Here is a 13,805-nt window from a genome sequence, read left to right as displayed (position 1 = left end):
TCGTTAATTCTTTTTGTATCATACATTCCCACCCACAGGTCCTGAAGATATTCTAGGACGTTATTTCCTGCAAGTTCTGGGTGAGCTACTCGCACTCAGGTCTACGCGCCGCCCGAACCGTGTGTGGCTGGAAGGATCGTTCCACCCCCGCGCAGGCTGGCGGCGCCTCTTCCCAGCAGCCGGGATCGCGGGCCTGCTCTTTTATCAGAAAGATCTCGATTTTGTTAATAAAGGAACGTTTTGTGTCCAATAAGGTTTTCGTCAATATGCGTGAAAACGCTTATTTCGTCTGCGGCTACTTAAGCGAAAAAGACACCTCGCCAACAAACTGCCCGGCGACGGACTTCAGGCCCCTCCTTCAGCGTCTGCCCGCGGTCGCCATCACCCGCCTTTTCCCTACGTCGCAGTACGCAGGCGCGCCCGGGCTCACGCGCCGCGCACTGAAGTGCGCCTGCGCCAGGAGACGCCCCGCCCAGCCGCCGGCCGAATATAAAGCGGGGAGCTTCTCCTCGCGAGAGACTTCGTGTTCATGCTCGCTGCAGGGGTCGGAGGTCAGGGCGAGCGTCTCGCGGGCCGTAGGAGGAAGATGGCGGTGGAATCGCGCGTTACCCAGGAGGAAATTAAGAAGGAGCCAGAGAAGCCAATCGACCGCGAGAAGGTGAAGAGACCTTCCGCTCTGGGGTCCGGGAAGAGGTTGGGGGTGGGCCCGGCAGGGTGCAGAGGTGCGGCTTGTGTGCGGGAGGAGGCGGTGTTTCTGGTGTGGGGCGGCTGGGAGGCCGCGACGCCTCGGGAGGGGAAGTGAGGTCCGGGCTCGCAGCTGGGGTCTTTAACTTCTGCCCTTCCCTTTTCTGTGTCCCTCAGACATGCCCGCTGCTGCTGCGGGTCTTCACCACCAATAACGGCCGCCACCACCGAATGGACGAGTTCTCCCGGGGAAACGTACCGTCCAGCGAGTTGCAGATCTACACTTGGTGAGGAGGGCGGGGGCACGCTCACGGACCCGGGCGGGAACCCGGAATATCACTTAATGGCCTTTGCCGGTGTAGTTATTCTCCTTGATTTCAATTTCATTCTTCTACTTGGTGCCTTTGGGCTCAGTTTTCAGGAAGTGAGACGTTTCTGTTGTTAGCTGAAAGATTTGCCCGTATTGTAACGCTTTTGTGATTAATGTTGCAACTTTTGCGCGCTTAAGAATTGACAGACCCAAGATTGCTATCATTGCTGCGGCTGCTAGGTACAAAAGTGATAGGCAGATTATTAAGTTGTAGTATCCGCCCTAAAGGGACTCATAGTCAAATAAATTGCACTAGGACAACATGGTAAGAGAGAGTGATGTTGTGGAGTGGTATTTGTTATACTCGAGGAGCATTTCCACCTAATGTTAAGCCTTAGGTACCAAAGCACCAAAAGTGAAAAACTACCAAAACCCGAGTTATTTCTTCTCTAAGGCTTCATGGAAAAGCTTTTGGTATGTGTTAGTGAAGACCGGTCTCTGAATGTTTTCTCTCTTGGGTGTAGCTCCCTACAAACTACTGCAAGCTTGTTTTTAGCCTTGCATGTAACTCCTTGGATTGACAGTATAATGGCTTTTTACTATAAGTAAAAGGTATGTTCTAAAAAATATATCTATAAACATATTTACATTCATTTATATAAATATATATAACTGATCCCAAAGGGCCCAGTTTGTATATGTCAGGAGAATTGCTTGAACCTGGGAAGTGGAGGTTGCAGTGAGCCGAGATTGTGCCACTGCACTCCAAATGGGTTCTCTCTCTCTCTCTCTATATATATATAATATAAACATGTATGTGTGTGTATACGTGTGTGTGTGTGTGTGTGTGTATATATATATATATATATATTTTTTTTTTTTTTTTTTTTTGAGACAGTATCTCCCTTTCTTGCCCAGGCTGGAGTGCAGTGGTCTGATCTCAGCTCACTGCAACCTCCATTTCCTGGGTTCAAGTGATTCTTTTTCCTCAGCCTCCCGAGAAGCTGGGATTGCAGGCACCCACCACCATGCCTGGCTAATTTTTGTATTTTTAGTAGAGATGGGGTTTCACCATATTGGCCAAGATGGTCTCGAATTCCCGACCTCAGGTGATCCACCCACCTTGGTCTCCCAAAGTGCTGGGGTTACATGCTTGAGCTACCACACCCGGCCTAAAGTATATTTTTTATTGTGATAAAAACGTGTATAACAAGCCAGGCACAGTGGCTCACGCCTGTAATCTCAGCACTTTGGGAGGCTGAGGTGGGCAGATCATGTGGGTTGAGGAGTTCGAGACCAGTATGGTGAAACCCTGTCTCTACTAAAAATGCAAAATTATCCGGGTGTGGTGGTACAGCCTTGTAATCCCAGCTACATGGGAGACTGAGGCAGAAGGATTGCTTGAACCCAGAAAGTGAAGGTTGCAGTAAGCCAAGATTGTGCCACTGCACTCCAGCCTGGGCAACAGAGCAAGACTGCATCTCAAAAAGTATGTATGTATGCATATATTACAAAATTTGCCATGTTAACCATTTGTTTTTATTTTTTATTTTTTATTTTTTATTTTTGAGACGGAGTTTCACTCTTTTTACCCAGGCTGGAGTGCAATGGCACGATCTCGGCTCACCGCAACCTCCGCCTCCTGGGTTCAGGCAATTCTCCTGCCTCAGCCTCCTGAGTAGCTGGGATTACAGGCACGTGCCACCATGCCCAGCTAATTTTTTGCACTTTTTAGTAGAAACGGGGTTTCACCATGTTGACCAGGATGGTCTCGATCTCTCGACCTCGTGATCCACCCGCCTCGGCCTCCCAAAGTGCTGGGATTACAGGCTTGAGCCACCGCACCCGGCCTTGTTTTTATTTTTATTTTTTGAATCTCAGTCTTGCCCAGGCTGGAGTGTAGTGGCGAGATCTCTGCTCACTGCAACCTCCTGAGTTCAAGCGATTCTTGTGCCTCAGCCTCCTGAGTAGCTAGGATTACAGGTGCCCACCACCACACCTGGCTAATTTTTGTATTTTTAGTAGAGAAGGGGTTTCACCATGTTGGCCAGGCTGGTCTTAAACTCTTGACCTGAAGTGGTGCTGCATATTTCATTTCAGTGGACTCATTGCAGTACTTGTCATTTTGTGCCTGGCTTATCTCACTTATTTCATGGTGTTTTCAGGGTTTATTTATGTTGTCGCATCCATCAGGATTTCCTTCCTTGTTAAGGCTGAATCATATTTCATTATATGTGTGCATCACATATGTACTCATCTATTGATGGACACCTGGCTGGTTTCACCTTTTTTTACCATTGTGATTAATGCTGCTGTGAACATTGGCATACAAATGTTATATGTTAATTTTGTTTAATTTTTGAGCACCCACCAAACTTTTTCACAGCAGCTGTACTATTTTACATTCCCCAAAAGATGTGTAATGTTAAATTGTGTAAGTCCTCCTGTACGCTAGAGCTCAATTCCTTGAAGATTGGGGCCCTACACGTTATTTGGAGGTGCTTGTTAAATTTACGTAGTAGTATGATACTTGTACTTAAGCATCACTCAAGACTAAATGCTCCAGAAAGGTTGATTTAACTTAAATGGAAGAACTGTTGAATAGTGGCTTGATGAAAAATCTCTTTTCAGAAATTAAAGTGTCTGTTTCTTCCAACAAATACGAGTTCCTATTTGCTGGGTTTTGTACTTAGATCCTGAGTATAAAATCAAGAAGGTACTGCTTCTCCCTGTAGTCTTTCATCAGGGAAAGCGGATGAATAAATTAGTGTGATTTTTGGGGTTAAGATGGCAGGGTAAGATTGTTCTACAGACCTTCTACTCTGAACCAAGAAAAAAAAATGACCAAAAAATCCTGTCCTAAACTACCCTGAAATTGTAAGCAACCAAAGAAGGAATAAGCTTAAGTTACATCTCAAAATGGTGGCCAAAGAAAAGATTCTGAAATACTGGTGTGGGGGTAACACAAAGGCCTGCCCTCATTCCTAGAAATAGTAATCAGGGAAAATTAGTTAACATATATTGGAAATTCTCACTTGGGAGAAGTAGACTGTGGGGCTAAAGTAGGCAGCCCCAAGACAAGTTACAGAAAAGAGAGTGGAAGTCCAGAGGAGCCCAGCAGAAGCAGGCTGTGTTCACCAAAGTTTGAGGTGCCCTACGAAGTTTAGAGAACAAGCCAAACGTGCATATCTCCTGTGTGTGGGTAGTCATTAATTAGGTCACTAACAGTCAGGGCTCAGCCAGAAAAACAGAATCCAGAGAGATGTGTTAAGAGATATATTGCACTGCCGGGCGCGGTGGCTCGTGCCTGTAATCCCAGCACTTTGGGAGCCGAGGTGGGCAGATCACAAGGTCAGGAGTTTGAGACCAGCCTGGCCAACATGGTGAAAGCCCATCTCTACTAAAAATACAAAAATTAGCTGGGCCTGGTGGCGGGCACCTATAATTCGAAGTACTCAGGAGGCTGAGGCAGGAGAATTGATTGAACCCAGGATCCAGAGGTTGCAGTGAGCTGAAATCATGCCACTGTATTCCAGCCTGGGTGAGAGAGCAAGACTCCATCTCAAAAAAAAAAAGAGAGAGAGAAATTTATTGCAAAGAATTGGCTTACACGATTGTGGTGGCTGCCTAGGCACTTAATTATCAAATCTGTAGGGCGGGTTCTCAGAAAGGAAAGGCTGCTCTTAGGACCTACCCAGAAGATAAAAGGACAGACCCCTGAATTTAAGGTCAACTGGTTGTAGACTTCAATCACATCTACAAAATATCTCACAGCAATACCTAGATTCGTGTTTGGTTGAATGTCTAGGGACTGTAGCTTCAAGCTGACACAAGTACTGAACCCTACCTGTGTCCTCAGGCTTCTGACTAGCGGTGAGAAAGCAACACTTGGCACTCCGGTTGTTGTTTTGGAAAGACAGTCTCTTAGAAGGTGGGAAGCTTGCGTAGGTTTCACACTGTCAGAACTGATAAAAGGTGTGAAATCCCCCAAATTCATTACGACCAAGACAATATTGAAAATGTTTTTAGAAAGGAAAAAATTCTTTCTGGGATATCATCATCGTAAATGTATGCATGCTGTGTATGAGAATATAGATTCAGCATCACAAGTCCAAAATCTGAAATGCTGCAGAATCTGACATGTTTTGAGAGCTGACATGACACTGGTGGAAAATTGCACACATAAGTTCTTGACACAAACTTCCTTTCATGCACAAAATTACCTTAAAATGTATAAAATTGTGTTCCAGCTATGCGTATAAGGTGCGTTTGAAATGTAAATGAGTTTCTGATTTAAACTTGGGTTGCAACCCTAAAATGTTTTATATATATGCAAAAATTCTAAAATCTGAAAACATCCAAAACAGTTTTAGTCCCGTGCATTTTGGGTAAGGGATACTCAACCTGTAATTGATACAGAATAATTAACAGCAGAATATCAGGTTACAAAATAAAAGGTCACCTAGACAGATAAACCAGTGTGACCTCAGGGTTCTTTTTATTTGGTTTTTGAGACAGAGTCTCACTCTGTCACTCAGGCTGCAGTGCAGTGACACGATCTCGGCTCACTGCAGCCTCCGCCTCCCAGGTGAAGTGGTTCTCTTGCCTCAGTCTCCTGGAGTAGCTGGGATTATAGGCTACAGGTGTGTGCTACCACGCCCAGCTAATTTTTTTATTCTTAGCAGAGACAGGTTTCACCATGTTGGCCAGGCTGGTCTTGAACTCCTGATCTTAGGTGATCCCCCTTCTATGGCCTTCCAAAGTGCTGGGATTATAGGCATGAGCCTTCCTGCCCAGGCTGACCCCAGCTTTTTACCAACATTGGAGTTCACTGGGGACAAAGTTAAAATAACCAGGGGAATTACTGTTGCAGAACAGAAGATTAACTCTTACAAAGGTAAAATAAGACACAAAATGGAGGAACGGTAACGATGGGTGTCTTTATCTGTGAAGTTTTATGATTCTTTTACTGTTGATTTTCTCTTCCCAAGATAAAAAATAATTTTTATTAAAATATGGACAGTACTTAGAGCATGAATTATATTTTGTATGAGTCTCAGCATGTATAATATGCTTGATATCTTAAGGAAATTTTTTTTGTAGTAGTGTATTGCATAAACAAAAAGTTGCCCACAATAATGTTAACATCACTGGCTATTTCTGATTGGTGAGATTTGGGAACTAATTTATTGCATTACTGCATATGGCTTTTCCCTCTTAGGTACATGTATCAAGTTAGGGAAGGCAGTCATGTGCAGCACTCATGGTATATAGAGTGGCCTTTAGTAGGAAGTATTGCCTTGCAAAGAGATAACGAGCCCTCACAGCTGGTGTTGGGCGGATCTCTGGGAGTATCCTTTCCTGCCCTGGGCTCGATGTGTACTCCTTTGTTTTGCATAAGCATGTATGTTATATGGCACGTGGAAACCCTGTTGCTGAATCTGTTCCCAGTGAGGAGGGAATGGGGGGTCCTTTGCCTGCAGCATGTGGGGTGCATGTAGACCATCTCCCTGTGTTGGCTGTGACCTGCTAGCCATGGGGGACTGACACTATTGAAGGTGATTTTAACTCTGTCTCTTCTCTGTGTTAGCAAAGCATTGTCCTGCCAGTGGCAGAGTACGTTATGTCATTCTTGGTGACTAACAGCTGCAAAGCTTTACATCCTGGGACTGCTTCTCCTGGTGACAGACGTCTGTTCTTTGTTGTCTTCCACACAGTGGGACTCCCCTAGAGGTCGTATAGTAACAGGTGTCACCTGCTTGACACCATTGTATACAAAAACGGAAACTTAGAAACTGAGATGGGCTGAAGGTAACATACTGAGAGTTAAATAATGAGAGGTTGAAATAAAGCAGTGATGGTGGGGATGAAGGAAGAAGACCTGTTTGATCTGTATTTAGGAGGTAGAAACAATAAGACTGTGTAACAGGATGGAGGTGGGAAGAATTGAAGAATGCTTGGTATTGTGACCTGGGCAGCTAAGTGGTGACATTTTTGGTAGGATTATGAGGGGAAGGGGCATGTTTTCAGAAGTCTGTCAAGTTCTGTTAGGGGATATTGAGAAAGATTTGTAGCAGTAGAAATCGAAGATGAAGTAGTCATCCTGGGTATTTTTACTAGGAGTGTAGTTGAAGCCCTTGGTTTACTTTGAGTGTGGTGTGGTGGCGTTTTGTAAATAGCACAAAGCTAAAACTAAATGTGCTGTTGTGTGTTCCTTCTTGATGCTGTGCATTAGTTCTCTCTCTTCACTAGGGCTTAGTATCCTTGTGCCATTTAATAGCAGTCGACAGTGTTGTTTCAAGTTCCAAACCATTGCATTTTCCTGGTTTGCATTGGAAGAAAACAATATACAAATATATATTAGGTTATTTCTTTTCTTTTTTGAGATAGAGTTTAGCTCTTGCTGCCCAGGCTGGAGTACAATGGCGTGATCTCGGCTCACCGCAACCTCTACCTCCTGGGTTCAAATGATTCTCCTGCCTCAGCCTCCCAAGTAGCTGGGATTACAGGCATGTGCCATCGCACCCAGCTAATTTTTTGTATTTTTAGTAGAGATGGGGTTTCTTCATGTTGATCAGGCTGGTCTCAAACTCCCGATCTCAGGTGATCCGCCCACCTCAGCCTCCCAAAGTGCCGGGATTACAGGTGTGAGCCACTGCACCTGGCAAAAAAAGTGTATACTAGATTATTATTTCTAAGGTACTTAACATTTTAAAATGTTTTTTCAGATTGTGCCATAGTAGCTCACAGGACTATATTAAAGTTGCATTCAAATCAGTTTGTAGGGTAAGAAACTTTATTGTGACAAGAGCCTGTCTTCATCCTAAGAAAATTTTGTATATTTCATTGGCTGTAGGACTTTTATTTATTGTAAAACTTATCTTTTTTTTTTTTTTTTTTTTTGAGACAGAGTTTCGCTCTTGTTACCCAGGCTGGAGTGCAATGGTGCGATCTCGGCTCACCGCAACCTCCGCCTCCTGGGCTCAGGCAATTCTCCTGCCTCAGCCTCCTAAGTAGCTGGGATTACAGGCATGCGCCACCACGCCCAGCTAGTTTTTTTTTGTATTTTTAGTAGAGATGGGGTTTCACTATGTTGACCAGGATGGTCTCGATCTCTCGACCTCGTGATCCACCCGCCTCGGCCTCCCAAAGTGCTGGGATTACAGGCTTGAGCTACCGCGCCCGGCGTAAAACTTATCTTAAGATCCTGTCTAAGAAAGAAGAAACAATTCTGGCTGGGTTAGGTCGCTGAGGCCTGTAATCTTTGGGAGGCCAAGGTGGGTAGATCATTTTGAGACCAGCCTGACCAACATGATGAAACCCCATCTCTACTAAAAATACAAGAATCAGCTGGATGTGTTGGCAGGCACCTGTAATCTCAGCTACTTGAGTGGCTGAGGCAGGAGAATCACTTGAACCTGGAAGGTGGAGGTTGCAGTGAGCCGAGATCTCCAGCCTGAGCAACAGAGCAGGACTCGGTCTCAAAACAACCACCACAAAACAGCAAAAAGCTGTATGAAAATGCTTTCCTAGCACATTAATTCTAAGATACAGTCTGATTTCAGAGATAGCTAAAATGTGGAAGAGTACATGTCTTAGAAGTGATGGAATACATCTGCTTTGCTTATTTGGATTTGTTTGGACTAGTTACCCTTAGGTAAATCACTAGGCCATAATGTGTTGCATAGCAACAGAAGAGAGCATTTATATTCTCCGAAGTCCCGTTTGGCGCTAAGAATATAGCTTTAATTAATTGAAATTCCCAACAGTAAGGCTGGTACAGGGAGTTTTAGGAGGCAAATAGTATATTTAGCTGCTTTGAAATTAAATTCTAGTATAAGAGGCAGTTTCTAATGTAAGTCACAACTGAGATACATGTAATTAACTCATTGTCAAAATCCTTTTCATATTATTGCTGAAGCAAATGTAAATTTCTTTTTTTAAAAAAAAATCCAGGATGGATGCAACCTTGAAAGAACTGACAAGCTTAGTAAAAGAAGTCTACCCAGAAGCTAGAAAGAAGGGCACTCACTTCAATTTTGCAATCGTTTTTACAGATGTTAAAAGACCTGGCTATCGGTAGGTAACGTCTCATTTTTAATCCCTGCAATCTTTGTTTTTAGCATGTTTTAACTGATAGAGATAACCCCTTGAATGAGTCTTCTTAGTGGGGAGAATATGGGTTTATATTTAAATACCTGGTTCAGCTGAATAAAATACTTAAATTTTGGAACTGTGTTGTAAAATGATGGAGCAAATCCAGTCCCATATTCATTTTGTGGTACCTACTGGGTTTCATTGATTTTGAGCCATTAACAGTTGATTTTCCTTCTTGCAGAGTTAAGGAGATTGGCAGCACCATGTCTGGCAGAAAGGGGACTGATGATTCCATGACGCTGCAGTCGCAGAAGTTCCAGATAGGGGATTACCTGGACATAGCAATCACCCCTCCAAACCGGGCGCCCCCCCCTTCAGGGCGCATGAGGCCGTATTAAATTATTTCTTGAACTTATTTTTCAGTCAGTTGTGTAAAATAAACTTTTCCTCCCCTGATTATTGCCATTAAGCCTTTAAATTCCAAACAACTTATCATGCATCATCTATTTAGGAATTAGATTTGGATGTGCTATCGTATGATTACTAATAGAAAGTCCGTATGTTTTAAACCCTTCTGTAAAATATGAAGAAAAGTGCTCTTAGCATTCTGTGTAAAACTGTACTGTTAAATAGATGTATGTAATCAGCTTGAGTGTGCAAGTTAACGGAGGCCTGGGAGCAGGGTTTATACTAAGTAGTAGAGGAGGGTATGGTTAAGCCCACAGCGGGCAGAACAAGAAAGCCACGGGATTGTATGAAATCAAACATGAGTTTGTGGTGTAGACTGCTGTATGCAGTTGGAAAGGACGTGAGAGTGAGCTCAAGTGGCAGCAGAGGCCGTTTGGAATAGTATAAGCTGAGGCAAGTTGAAGCAGCTGTGGTGGAGGTGATGGGCCTGCCTTGATTAGGGTACCATGACATTGCAAGGCTAACAGGTACCACAGTGAGAGCTGCTTATATTTTTAACATGTGGGGAATAGGGCATTTTAAAGGCTGGAACCAGTTCAGAGGAAACAAGGATTTGGACTTAACGGTAGAAGTGGAAAGGTTTACCTTGAAGATCTGCAAGTGGAGGCAGGGGTGAAGGAGGAATTTTAAGACCGAGGGAGAAGCACTAAAGACAAGGCCAGGTGGAGTGAATAGGAGGTATTCACACATCCTCTTATGTGCTGGGTACTGGCCTGCGTCTGATTTAAGGGGTAGTGATTAAGACCAGTGTATAGAAACGTTTAAATCCTGATTGCAGCAGTGGCTCTGTAACCTTGGCTAATTTACTTGAATCTTTATTTTGTAAAATTGAGATAATGGCCTGTAGGACTGCGAAGACTGACTATTTTAAAAGAGCTTAGAATAGTGCTTGACAGATGAGAAACCATAAATATTGGTTATTGGCTGTAAAGTGGAATTAAAACTGGATCTCTTGTCTTCCATGGCACTATTGTAGCCTCGATGTGAAGTTTATGAACAGTATGACAGAGTGTATCGTCTAATTCCGGTTAGTCTGTTACGGTAGCAAATTGAAAATGTATATCCGAAAATTTAATAAAATTGCACTAGTTTTATCTGGTACATACAAAAACAGCCGTTTGAAATCTAGTGATTGTGTGGAGTTGGTGTCACTGTTAGTCAGCAGTGGCAGAGACCAGCCTGGAGCCTATCTGGTGCCTCTTCTGTGCTGAGATTTACCCCAAACCTTTAGGTGGTTTATTCATTCAGATTAGATAGACTGGAGGCTTATTAACTTTATAGTTAATTGAAACCTAGCTTTTTGGAGAATAGCCATGATTAACTTCCTATTCGTGGGGAGAAAAAAACCCTGTGATTTACTATGCAGATGAGGGTAGGAACTAAATAAAATGGGCTGGTTTGTCAAATTCCACCCTTTGCTTGGTTCCAACATGGAATTTTTCCTTCGAAGATTTCAATATTCCATCAAAAGTACAGTTAGAGAATACCTAGTGAATTTATTGAATATAATGTTAAGAATCAAAAGACTTGTACTTGGTCCTTGTTCACCTCTGGCTTTGGTAAGTAACTGTGACTTTGAGTAATAACAGCTGTTTCCCCAAATATAAAATAGAAATAGTCATCGTGACAGCCTCTTGCTCAGTGCTTTAGTGTCTGCCCTGGTTGCCTCATTTGCTCAAAAGTCTTTTGGAATTGACATTTTGCCTTTGGAATATGTGAGTTATAGTTCATAACATTGCCTATAATATGTTTTTAGTTTTTCACGGTGTACAAAAGCTGGGACAGTTATGCCCAGATGATCATTGACTCAGGTAATGTTGTAGGTATCAGTTTTACGCATGTAACTGGCAGGTAGGAATGGGGGTAGAAAGAAACAAAACTATTAGGCTAGGTTTAAAATTCTCTAAAATTTAACTGATACTAAATAATAAAGAGCTGAACTTGATAAACCTCTTTCTTGTTCAGTTAAACACACATTTCAAACTTTTTTGTGAAACTGAGAAGGCAACATTCTAAATCAAGCTTATAACTAGGATTTAAGTGTTTATTTGTGCCAAATACAGATAGTCTCCAACTTATGATATTTCAGCTTTAGATTTTTCAGCTTTACGATGGCACATAAGTGATAAGCCGTCAAACGGTCCTCAGAATATTATGGGGTATGTCCCAATAAACCCACTGTGAACTGAACATAGGTAGAAAGTGTAGTTTTGACTTAGGATTTTTTTTATTTTTATTTATTTATTTTTTTTTGAGTTTCACTCTTGTACCCCAGGCTGGAGTGCAGTGGTGCAAACTCAGCTCACTGCAACCTCTACATCCCAGGTTCAAGTGATTCTCCTGTCTCAGGCTTCCCAGTAGCTGGGATTATAGGTACATGCCACCACACCTGGCTAATTGGTATTTTTAGTAGAGACAGGGTTTCATCGTATTTGTCAGGCTGATCTCGAACTCCTGACCTCAGGAGATCTGCCCACTTTGACCTCCCAAAGTGCTGGGATTACAAGTGTGAGCCACCGTTCCCGGCCTACTTAGGATATTTTCAACTTCTGAAGCGTTTATCCAGACATGACCTCATGAGTAAGGAACATCGGTACTATGCTGAGGAACGACTTGACGAGCATTATCTCATGTAACCACAACTGAGACACAGTGACTACAGTTTACATTTATAGGTGAAAATGAGACCCAGATTGAGGGGCTACTTTAAATAACAGCTTAAAAGTGGAGCATTGGACCTAGGTAGCCAAAAATAGAAAATTAGTTGAAACAGTTCCAGAAATAATGTTCTTTCATACTCAGTTTCTTACCATCAGTTTATTATAGTTTGGCTTCCATCCATACTACACTGACGCTATTCTTGTAGTGATGTTATCCCCTATGATCAGCAACTTTTGCCTAAAGTAGACCTCCTTTATTCAGTTTTTATACAAACCCAAAATGCCTCTCTTAAAAGAATGACAAGGTCATAGTTTCCACTCTGAATGTGATAAGAGCAGCCAGATGTCTGCCTGTTGTGGTTTGTCTTCTGTTACTTAAAATACAGGTTGCTGTTGCAAATAACTAATTTCCTGGAGTCTGCAATGGCCCAGGCATGAAGGAAGTTATGTTTATTCTGTTAGGATTAATCATGACTAGGCAACTATTCTATGAGGACAAAATCATGGATTCTCCCCTTAAGAAATCCTTAGGAGAGCTGGGCACGGTGGCTCAAGCCTGTAATCCCAGCACTTTGGGAGGCCGAGGCGGGTGGATCACGAGGTCAAAGAGATCGAGACCATCCTGGTCAACATGGTGAAACCCCGTCTCTACTAAAAATACAAAAAACATTCCTGGGCATGGTGGCGCATGCCTGTCATCCCAGCTACTCAGGAGGCTGAGGCAGGAGAATTGCCTGAACTCAGGAGGCGGAGGTTGTGGTGAGCCGAGATCGCGCCATTGCACTCCAGCCTGGGTAACAAGAGTGAAACGCTGTCTCAAAAAAAAAAAATAAATCCTTAGGAGAAATGAGCTAAACATAAAAGTAATTTTAAGGCTGGGCGTGGTGGCTCACGCCTCTAATCCCAGCACTCTGGGAGGCTGAGGTGGGTGGATCAGGAGTTCAGATGTTCTGAGACCAGCCTGGCCAATATGGTGAAACCTCGGCTCTGCTAAAAATACAAAAATTAGCTGGGTGTGGTGTTGCCCACCTGTAATCCCAGCTACTGGGAGACTGAGGCGAGAGAATCGCTTGAACCCAGGAGGCAAAGAGTGCAGTGAGATCGCACCATTGCACTCCAGTTTGAGCAACAGAGCATGATTCCATCTCAAAAAAAATACTAAAAAGTAGTTGTAATAAGCAAAAGTCCTTAGCCTTGGAATGTTATACAGACTTTATTATAGGAAGATGTTGTATTGATATCCCTGCCTCATAAAACTTGGGAGGATTCAGTGAAAGTAGGGGAGAGCCTGGTGGGCAGTGAATGTTCAGTAAAGGTAAGTTATTTTAAAAGAAGAAAAAGCGACCGGGCGCTGTGGCTCACACCTGTAATCCTAACATTTTGGGAGGCCGAGGTGGGTGGATCACCTGAGGTCAGGAGTTCAAGACCAGCCTGCCATCATGGTGAAACCCCACCTTTAAAAAATAAATAAATAAAAGGAGAAAAAGCATTTCTAGCCGCTCCAATTTGTTCCTTCAGTTGTTTAGAAGTTCCTGCCCTACCCACGCTAGTATGTCAACCCAGTTACCAACCCAACTCAAGAAAAT

At 43.2% G+C, this 13,805-nt stretch overlaps 1 protein-coding gene across 1 annotated transcript; it reads left to right on the top strand.

Annotated features, from left to right (window-relative positions):
- Positions 1–506: 506 nt before the first annotated feature.
- Positions 507–13,708, top strand: SAP18 (Sin3A associated protein 18). Its single transcript, XM_010336350.3, has 4 exons — positions 507–658; positions 862–971; positions 8,951–9,073; positions 9,333–13,708. Exons 1-4 carry the CDS (start codon positions 530–532, stop codon positions 9,487–9,489), a joined length of 519 nt encoding a protein of 172 aa, XP_010334652.1. The 5' UTR covers positions 507–529; the 3' UTR covers positions 9,490–13,708.
- Positions 13,709–13,805: the final 97 nt, after the last annotated feature.

Source organism: Saimiri boliviensis, chromosome 16 (genome assembly GCF_048565385.1).
Source record: "Saimiri boliviensis isolate mSaiBol1 chromosome 16, mSaiBol1.pri, whole genome shotgun sequence".
In the NCBI taxonomy this organism is placed as follows: Eukaryota; Metazoa; Chordata; class Mammalia; order Primates; family Cebidae; genus Saimiri; species Saimiri boliviensis.
The sequence above is the reverse complement of the archived record's forward strand: the minus strand, read 5'-3'. Positions and strand labels throughout refer to the sequence as shown.

Excerpts from the sequence above, each read along its gene's own strand:
- SAP18 (XM_010336350.3), top strand. The coding sequence starts at position 530 with ATGCTCGCTGCAGGGGTCGGAGGTCAGGGCGAGCGTCTCGCGGGCCGT. Across the intron at positions 659-861 it reads AGCCAATCGACCGCGAGAAG|ACATGCCCGCTGCTGCTGCG; the intron begins GTGAAGAGACCT and ends TGTGTCCCTCAG. Across the intron at positions 972-8,950 it reads GAGTTGCAGATCTACACTTG|GATGGATGCAACCTTGAAAG; the intron begins GTGAGGAGGGCG and ends AAAAAAATCCAG.